The sequence below is a fragment of the Gymnodraco acuticeps genome, unplaced genomic scaffold (assembly GCF_902827175.1).
Source record: "Gymnodraco acuticeps unplaced genomic scaffold, fGymAcu1.1, whole genome shotgun sequence".
Lineage (NCBI taxonomy): Eukaryota > Metazoa > Chordata > Actinopteri > Perciformes > Bathydraconidae > Gymnodraco > Gymnodraco acuticeps.
The window spans coordinates 1,163,104-1,173,567 of NW_022990647.1; the positions used below are offsets into that span (position 1 = coordinate 1,163,104).

At 39.6% G+C, this 10,464-nt stretch overlaps 1 protein-coding gene across 1 annotated transcript in view; it reads right to left on the reverse strand.

Annotated features, from left to right (window-relative positions):
• The window catches only part of ppm1lb (protein phosphatase, Mg2+/Mn2+ dependent, 1Lb), a gene marked incomplete in the record, with an annotated part of 29,293 nt that extends 20,858 nt beyond the window's left edge, over window positions 1–8,435 (reverse strand). The window contains 1 exon segment of the mRNA XM_034229443.1: window positions 7,489–8,435. Coding sequence (XP_034085334.1) covers window positions 7,489–7,887 — 399 coding nt within the window.
• Window positions 8,436–10,464: the final 2,029 nt, after the last annotated feature.

The window sequence follows — 10,464 nt, forward strand, 5'->3', positions numbered from 1 at the left end:
CTCACCACTGGGGACAGATTACTAAAAGGTCAAAAGACTTTTCGGGAGAGTCCTCAAGCTTTGCAGTCTCTTCTGTGCAGCTTTAGTATTTTCCAGCAACACATGGCCTGCTGTGTGCTTTCCAATTTCTGCTCAACTTGACTTCAAGGAAAGGCCAAAATGTTGAGCCTCAGCTTTTTCCACAAGTGACAAAAGTAGGTACAGAAGGACAGTATAAATTAGGATTGTTTTCTGATTCTCATTAGATTAATTCCTCTTGCTTTCCCAGTACACTCAGCGCAGAGGTGTAAACTGCTGGAGCCCACAGAATTCAGACTAACTTAAGGACATTTCAGTGTATAACTAAAACCTTGCTGCTGTACCAACCTGCTGAGCAAATGTACCAGTTACAGTCATGCCAGTGAAACCGCGTAAGTAAAGTGATTTTTATCCTTAAACCATGAATACATTATTTATTAGCCACTGGGGGTGTATCAGAAACAAGCTAGTTAACACTACACAGACATATTACCATCCTTTAAGTTGATGGCAAACTTGATTAGCAAACTATTGCTTTTTTACACATCCTTCAGATACAAAGCATCATTAAAAATAATACTTGTGACCACCTGATGAACGCAAGTCCAACGTACATTCTCCCTTTAGCTCCGTTTGGGATTTCACCTGAGCCAAATATCTGTCTCTTTAGCCGCTAAATTCTCCACTATGTTTAAGAACTGCTTGCTTACTTACTTTTTCCCTGTATGTTTTTTTAAGATAGGGAGAGTGTACAGTGCGTGTTTGAAGCCATTATTGCTGAAAACAGCTGCCTGCTGTGGCTGAAAACAAATCACAAAAGTTAAGGTACAGGATGTAATACCATACAATGAGCCAAAAGACACTATAAGGCATTGCAAAGCTGAGGGAAACTGCAGATAAACAGAGTGATAATTCTATTTATTCATCATTAGGGCTGTGCCCTTTTACATATAAGTATACATAAATATTTATGATTGAAGCTGCTCTTATAAATTCTAAAGATGTATGCATTTAGTTTTTCCTCAATACGCGCCTGTTGTGTCTTTTTATACATTCGCTGATAATTGGATTGACAACGTGATGTAAAAGGTCTGTAGCAGGTGTCTAGTCCTGATAGGCCTTTGGCATTTAATTCTCTCACAGTGAAGTCCTCTCTCCCTCGGAGAACAGATAACACCAAACTCCCCTCTCATCTCTGTGTGGGTCCTCAACATCCATGAAGGAGAAGAGGTACATCATCCTGTGCAGGCTTGCAACACACATACATATTCATGCACTCGCACACGATGCTGTCCTTCCTTTTCACTCCCTCTCTTCGTTTGCACTCTCTCTCTCTAATCCTGTAATGCCAACACTGCAATTAGTGACATACTGGCTCTTTCTTTCATCCCACTAGGGAGAATGAACTATGGAGGAATTCAAACTGTTTACTAAACTACGTAACCCACCACATGCATATAAAAACGTTAAAAAAAGCTAACTTGTGTTTTTCTGACTTAAAAATGTTCTTCATTGTTAAAGTGACAGGCACCACTGCTTTAATTTCTCTCAAAAGTCCCGTCTGCTTTGAAAGAAATGATTTGCGACGTTGAAAATGAAATGGCCATTCAGCCTGAATGTGAAGTAAAGGTGAACGAAGGACAAGCTCAGAGCTGACTAAAGAGAATCCATCTAAAAATGATTGTCCCTTGGTGCTTCTTTACTATGTGCTCTTCCATGGCCTTCTAAATAAGTGTCTATATCAAAACCCACTCACAAACAACCGCAAATCCAAACTACATGAACGTGAGCTGTGATAGACTTGAATGAGAACAAAAGCTGATAGGATGGCAAAACAGAGAGAGAAAAGCCGCCCCCACACTCAAGTTAAACAGCCATGTTGTGAATTTGAATGTATTTTCTGCACTCCACAGTTAAAGTAATTTTGCAGCGCCTGAAGCGACAACCTGACAGTGAGGAGCAGCTGATCCTATACATGCCAGTACGGAATAAATGGTGCATGTTGCCGTTATATGGATGGAGAGCCCAGGGTTATCACTTTCATGCAGGTTATCCTGTGTGTCAGCTAAAAATCAATCTCCTTTTATCAGATAAATCCCCTCCCGGAGATATCACCTAATACGACGGAGACCACCGATGAATGTGTCCACATTAAACACTGATTTTTAACACTGTCTAATTGAATTTGCATTGGTGTGTGCAAATGGGTGTGTGGTGAAGAGAGAGAGAGAAAGAGAAAGAACATGTACATGTAATTCAGCACTGACTGAGGATGTATCTGGTAATAAAATGACTGGCTTTCTCAACTTTCTTTATCTTCCAACATGCTGGACTTAAACAAACCCCATCATGTTGCAAAGCAGATTTAAGCTGTTATGTAGGACATTTATGGAGATATGAATATTAGATTCCCTGAAGAAAGAGATGTGAAAATCGATATCACTCATGTTTGCATGCTTGGTACAATGCTTAGATTATCAAGCATAAAGATTGAGAGCAAGGGGGGAAAGCTGGCTTGTCTCTACATGAAAAAAACACCTAACACTCATTGTTATACCATGTTAGTTATCTGTACACATGTCACTCGCTCCATAATTAATGCACAGAGACAAGACTGAAATAGCAAATAAAGGGCATTTCCCAAAACGTTAAACCATATCTGAAACAGCACCTTTCCTTGGATCTATCATTATAGATGCATTAAGTGAGATCCAATATTAACATCATTTTCACAAGTGTGATTGCTTTGGCAGTCAGTACTAATGAAACTATGATTATGTCAGGTGCTGAGTTTCCTACTTTTCAAAAGCTTAATTTGAGGCATTTCACATCCATTTGCATTTACAAAAACAAAAGTACCTATAGTGCTACCCTGAGGAAACGCATGCAATCTAAATCCACTCAAGCAGAAGGATGATGCGTTATTATGTTGTGATCAATAATGCCAGACAGAACATGTTATTACTTACGGTCAAGGGTGTAACTTTGGTTTGAGAAGTGGGGGGGGGGGGACACAAAACAGGGGGTCCTCCGCAATGAAACATTTTCTCAATATAATTCCATTTCCTGCCTTTCTTTATATATTAGGGACTATAGTGTTAACAAATCCAAGAAACAAGTGTAGTGTATATAATGAGTGTGCACACTTATCTAGTATCCTATCCATGTGAACCTGTTTTATTTGTGATGACCTGACATCCCATATAGGGGGTCCGGGGGCATGCACCCCTGGAAGATTTGTTTCTTTAAATTTAAGTTGAATGCATCAATCTGGTGCACTTTGAGGGCAACATTAAGAGATTTATGGATACAGTTCTCAACACTCATATGAAACAGAACTGTATTTCAATAATCAAAAACCATTAGAATATGCTCACAACCAATAACAAATCATTGATCAACTCCTCTCTCCTATCTTACCTAGTCTGCATTCTTTCTTTTTATTTATGCATATTTGACTAGTCACTCCCCTTTCAAACTGTGTTTTTTATTTTTGTACTGACCCATTTAAAAAGTGGGGGGGACACAAATGGGATTTTGAAAAGTGGGGGGGACATGTCCCCCCTGTCCCCAGTGGAAATTACGCCCATGCTTACGGTCCCTTTTTAAACAGAAATGACACACACACACATAATAATTATGAATATGTGTTGCTTTTCTTGGTTTGATGTTATAGTAAGGTGAATATCTTGTGAAGCCACATTAAGCTTCAGGAAATTGTGAGAGGCATTATACTTCTTTCTTACATTTTATATAATCATCATGAATATAATCTGCAAATTATTGATAGGAACACATAATAATTGATTGCAGACATATTGCATTTCACTATCCTTTCCCGTGATGTTTATGTTGAATCTCTGCTCTAATTAGCTGGAACATTTATACCCCAGTGGAAGTTACTGTTCTGTCCATTACAGAATTTGTATCCCAGAGCCATGGATGTTGATTGAAAGTCTTTGGTGATTGATAGAATTTCACACAAGACGAACATTTCTTTAATGACTGTGTAAGTGCGTTGGATAAGCAGTGTGTGTGCGCACGTGTGTTTGTGTGTGTGTTTGTTCAGAGTAAAGAAAGCGGCTGACACCTGACTAATTAGCTAGCTGAGGCAGCCAGTATTCCTGGTGTAGCCTTGGGCCACAGTGCACTGCATCCCTCTGCTTTATTCAATGCCCTCTGGCTAAAAACAACAACAATAAAATCTCAATTCGCAAAAGTTTATGGAGGCTGCTGTCTGGCAACCATTTCACACACTTCAAGAGAGGGCGTGGGAATAAAAACAGATCAAATTGTTGCCCATGGACATGCAGCGATAAAACAGCTTCTCGCCTACATGGGCAAATCTGAACCCTCTCTTCTTGCTCTTACTCTCACCATAGATTTTCTCCCACTCATTTTCATATTTTTCTGTCACATAATACACAAACATATATCTGCTATTCACAATGTATTTCTCCTGCTCTTCAAACCATATGTGTGGTAGCTGCAGCAGGGCTCACAGGTTAGGCCACCGTTCTCTAAAAAGAAACTCCACAGAGAGAAGCAGCACGAGGAAAAGGGCCGCAGGGAAAAACAAGCCAATGACCACTTTTGGTAAAAAGCTGCAGCAGTCAGCACCGCAGCCTAAAATTTAATTTCCCCTAAAAAAAACAGCTATCCTCTATGCCTTTGGCTGCCTATTTATAGCATGTTATCGTTCAGCCTCAATCAGAACTGAAGACAGTCATTGCTAGAAAACAGCATGGAGCTCCTAAGAAACCAGAAGTAGCTCACCAGATGTGTATTGTTGTATGTACAAGCTGATGTATTGAGGAGGACAGAGAGGAAAATGGCCTGTCTCTTACAGTTTAGTGAGTGAACAGGTAAAGGAGTTTTTTTTTTTTTTATGTAACAATGACATCCTGTCTAAACATCAGTCAGGCTTCAGAAAGCAACATAGCACCATCACTGCCACAATGAAAGTGGTAAATGATATTACGAGTATTTTAGATAATAAGCAGAGTTGTGCAGCTCTATTTGTTGACCTATCCAAAGCTTTTGATACTGTCGATCATTGCATTTTGAAGCAAAGGCTGGTCAGCATAGGCATGTCCAGCCATGCAGTAGGGTGGTTTGTAAACTACCTCTCTGAAAGATCCCAATGTGTTCAGTTTGATGGGCTGTCTTCTGAGTGGTTAAACATTGCTAATGGTGTACCACAAGGTTCAGTTTTAGGTCCGCTATTATTCTCTATCTATATTAATAGTTTAGGTGAAAATGTCGAAGGAGCAACCTTACATTTTTATGCGGACGATACCGTTATGTACTGTGCAGGTCCCTCGATTAACGAGGCTGTTGTTAAATTACAGGCTGTTTTTAACATTATTCAGGCTCAGCTCTCTGAGCTTAAGCTTCTTTTAAATGTGGATAAAACCAAGGTAATGCTCTTTTCTAAAGCTAAAGCTAAAAATACACCAGAGACTGCTTTGGATATTGTAACTACGCAAGAAATACAACTTGAAGTGGTTACCTGTTACAAATACTTGGGTATCTGGCTTGATGACTGTCTCACTTTTAAACTTCATGTCAATAACCTGCTTAAAAAGCTGAGGGTTAGGCTAGGTTTCTTTTACAGAAATAAGTCCTGTTTCTCGCTTGAGGCCAGGAAAAGGCTAGTCACTGTGACCTTTTTACCTGTGCTGGATTATGGTGATTTGTTATATATGAATGCACCTGCCAATTACCTGAGCAAGTTAGATGCTGCGTATCACAGTGCACTGAGATTTTTTGACAAATTGTAAAGCACTTACGCATCACTGTACCCTGTATACCAAGGCGGTTATGCCATCACTTACTGTACGGAGGCTCAGTCACTGGTACTTTTTCATTTACAAAGCCATGTTGGATAAACTACCATCTTATATCTGCTCCCTGATCTCTCTGCGAATTGAAAGTACTTATTGCCTGAGATCGCATGCTGTGGTTTTATTAAATGTGCCAAGTGCTAGGACTGTCTTAGGGAAGAAAGCTTTTAGATGTGCAGCTCCACTAACATGGAACAGTCTGCAAAAAGAATGGAAAATTACCAAGCTAGTACCACTACATGTTTTTAAAGCTCGGTTGGATGCTACAAAATCAGATGCTGTTGGTACCTGTACTTGTGGTTAAATATGTAAATTGTAATCCCTGTACATTTTGCTGTATGATGTCCTTTTGTTGTTCTGTTGTTTATGTCTTCTTGTGGAACCTACTGCTGCAGGTCTCCCTTGAAAAAGAGATCATTGATCTCAATGGGATTTTACCTGGATAAATAAAGGTTTTGAATTTAATTGAATTGAAATTATCCATTTTTCCTTCTATATAGCTCCATCGAATCAATACTGTCAGTGTCAGATGAGGTCATGGTTTAAGTCCAGAGAAACAATACCAGTGTTCAAGCATGCCATGACTTCATGATAACATCAGAGTTTTCATTTTCCCGTTACACCATGGCCTCTTCTCAAATGCTCTTTGTCCCTTTAACTGACAACTTTTATTTTTAAGGGTCTAGTTGTGCTTTGCAAACCTGTTCCCTGAACGTACTGCATTGTTTATGCTGAAAAACAACATAAGTGAGCACAAAAGAAGCAGAAAGAAAGGAGTTCTCGCAACTGCAAAAAAGTCTTGACAGTGACCAGCAAATCATGTATATAAAGTGCCACTTTAGTTATGCTTTGCTCATGGCATTGAGCTGAGCTAGCTGTGGAGATTTCACTGGAAAAACTGATAGGAAATACAGGGTCTTGTGCAGAGTTGGGTATGTTGGGCACCTGCTCCACTTATCCACAAATACTCTGACAATTTAATACCCAAGCCTGGATTACCTCAAATTGGCTGTGTGTCACCTATGACAAATGAACACAGAATATCAACTGACATGATGAGGGCCTTACAGTGAGTTCCTACCCCTATAACTCACTGTCTCAAAGAGGGCCATTAAGTACAGTAGTTTGAAGACCACAATAATAGTATTGAGATTATTTGCAACATCTCTCTAATTGTCATTCAGCAAATCTGATTCAAGTAGAGAGAAAAAAACTAACAAAATGTGGAGGAAATGGATTACTCGAAGCACAGTCATCCAGCCCTGCAAATGTATCACAAGTCACTACCACACATAACTCTAATTTACAATAATTTAAAAAAAATGTGATTCATCACTTATTCATCAGCTTACAAAAACAAGCTGCTCCAGCCGCTTCAACAAACCTCCCTCTGCTGCTCATTCTGACACAAGTCAATACCTCAATGCTCTACGATAGTGCCAAGTTCTTAAAAGTTGTCTTATAATTAAAATGTATTTGTTGTCTTTAACTGCGTACCAGGCTGATATCTGGAGTTGAAGAACGTCGTATTAGTAGCCTGTTTATAAGACTTCAAGGGAACATCAGTGTGCACAATGGTAAAGGTGAAGCCTTCATTACGATGATACACAACACCCTCACTCACCTCTCCTCCATGGCCATCAAAAATCCCAAAAATAGAGGGGTGACTCTTGTTGACGATGTCGCTGAGCACTTCGAACCGGTCCTCCATGTGGTCTCGCCGGCCTTGGATGGAGTACACGGCTACGTTGCTGCTCTTGAACTCCCATGTCTTGGAGAACTCCGCGTCCAGGACGTCCAGCCCTCCGAACCGCTCGTTCTGCATCATCTCCGCCACTTTCCCCTTGACCATCTTGACCGCATCCCGGCTGGACTTGACGATGGTCTTCACTTCGTCCGTGTGGAAGAAGTAACTCCACAGAGCCAGGCTGATACACAGCAGGAACAAGGTCTCCGGTCTGAGCAGAAAATAACGCATGATCCGACCTAACAGAGACAACAGGGTCATTGTATCCTCTATCATCTATTTATTTACATGTAGGAAATCTGCGGCAGGTTGTGTGTCGCTCGCCCCCGCTGTAGGTTTAGTCCATTGTCGTTGGTGCAAGTGTTTTGGTATCGGTAAAACAGACGCATAACCCAGCGTTTAAAACCTGGACTCGTAAAGAGTATAGGCCTACTGTCAAGGGACACCTTAATTCGTTGTGTAACCGGACACAGCAGGCAGGGGGTAAGGTGTGCACAAACCGGGGGACGAACACGGTGCTCCGGCGGTTCTCCCTCTAGCTTGCAGCCCTGCAGTGAGCCACCAGCGGCTCTCCGTGCACCATCTGATGCGCTCCGAGAACACCGACTACCCTGGGCAGACAATGCAAGTCCTCCGTTCAGAGTTCAATTTAAGCCCGTGTGCTGGCTGAGCAGAGTCTCTTCTTGGCCAGCCCCGCTACTGCTCATCGTCCTGAAATACCGGTCCGTGTTGTAACCATAGACTTGTAACCAACACATTCCCAGCTGCCACACTGGGTGGCTGCGACTCTTTGCTTCTGACTGACTATTAAAGCGGAGTGATGCCTTCAGGTGCAGCTCGGAATCTCCCAAAAACAAAGAATTTCAGAGCAGGGAAGTAATCAAGTATATTTACTCAAGTAGGCTACTGTACTTAAGTACAATTGTGATGCTTTGTACTTCTACCGTACTATAATTCTGAAGTTAATAGTGCAATGTTACTCCACTACATTTATTAACATATTTAGTAATTTAGCAGATTTAGAATTAATTAATTAAATGTAATCAACACTTAAATAACACTTTAGTTACACCTGGAGTAACATTCGCAATCTAACTTGCTGTATACAAAGTCATTCAAATGAGTTCCACCTTTAAAAGCTGTGATAAACACATTATTCTATCAATAATTATAATGAAAACATGTTATATAAATAATTCGGATATGAGCCAATCTGCATAAGGATTACTTTACTTATGGAACTTTAATTACATTTTGATGCCAATATTTGTGTGCTTTTACTTAAGTAAGATTTTTAATACAGGTATTTTACTTGTACAAGAGTATTCCTGCTCTTTGGTATTTCTACTTTTACTTTAGTACAAAATCCACCTATGTGAATATATGAGATGTGTTTATAAATAATTTCCTTTGTCTCCATCGGGTGTTATTTAAATAACACAATTTACCACGGGTGGAAGTAATACAAATACATAAATACAATGTAAACATAAGCAACAGCCATGCATTTAAAACCTTCACGCTTAAGTAAAAGTACTATATTAGATCAAAATGTACTGAGGAATCAAAAAGAATATACTCATACTCATTATGCAGAAGGGCCCATTGCATATACTTTATATGATATTATTTGAATCAAATTATGATGCTCAATGTGTTCATCCCTTTTTTTATGTTGCAATTGTTAGAGATGGAACTAACTTTAATGTCTCTTCTGCTGGGTAATCTTTGATAATACCCAGTGGCGTTTTTATATGTACAAAAGTGGTGGGGCACAAAAAACTTAGATGTCTATAAGCTTCTGCAGTGAGGTTCATGGCTGGTGAGGCAGTTTTACAAATATTATATTTTGACCTAAATCAAAATATAATATTATTTTCAAAAGCTTTTTTTGTCTGATGCTTCAATTAATTTTAAACAGACAGTTCAACAGAAGGATACCCAAAAAATGTAATTTTATCATTTAAATATTGAATTGTTCTCTCTTAGTAAGATCCCATTTTCAATAAAATTGCAGTCTTACCTTGACTTGAAGATGAAGTCCTGGCCTATCCTTCTGGACAAAAATCTCTATTACTTTTTTGTAAAAGTCCTTCTTATGTTCTTGTAGTTTCAAAAGTCTATCATAAATCTAATCTAATCAATAGATGTATGACTCGAAAATTATAAAGGGTAGACATGTGGATATTATCCGGCTGAACAAAACGTGCATTTATCTAACAGGTTTGTTTCCCACAGACCTTATTTGGAGCTATTTTCTAAAATCCTATGGAGAAATCTCATTGCTTTTTTGTCGAGGGAAGCCATGCGCAGCTTACTTCCGGGTTTTAGGACGCCTCACTGCAGCTCTCTCGTCTCCTCTTCACACACCACACTTTTCGCGGCACACGTACTTACAGCCAATCAGCTCTGACTGATGTGAGATGACGTATGGTGGGGATGGCAGCACAGTGCCCCTATGGTCATTATTTTTTGCCACACACATTAAATAGGAAAATATTCTGAGCATGCGCAGTGTAGTTTTTACAGTCACCATTGACTTAGACAGTAAGAGGGAGGGGCAGGATCGGGTTTTGTCCCACATGGCTCTAAACAGCTCAATAGGCACACACTGTAGACACTAATTACAAGAACACAGACTAAAACAGCAATGTACAGACGAATCAGATGATTAAACATGATCTTAAAATATATTTAATTTATTTTTTGCATTTTTTTGTAATCATTATTTTTAATACTTTCTGCTGACACTAGGTGGGGCTGTGCCTAATGACCAGTCGCCACTGATAATGCCATACATAAAGAGGTATCTAATTGTTAAAAACAGACTAAAATACTTTAACCACACATCTT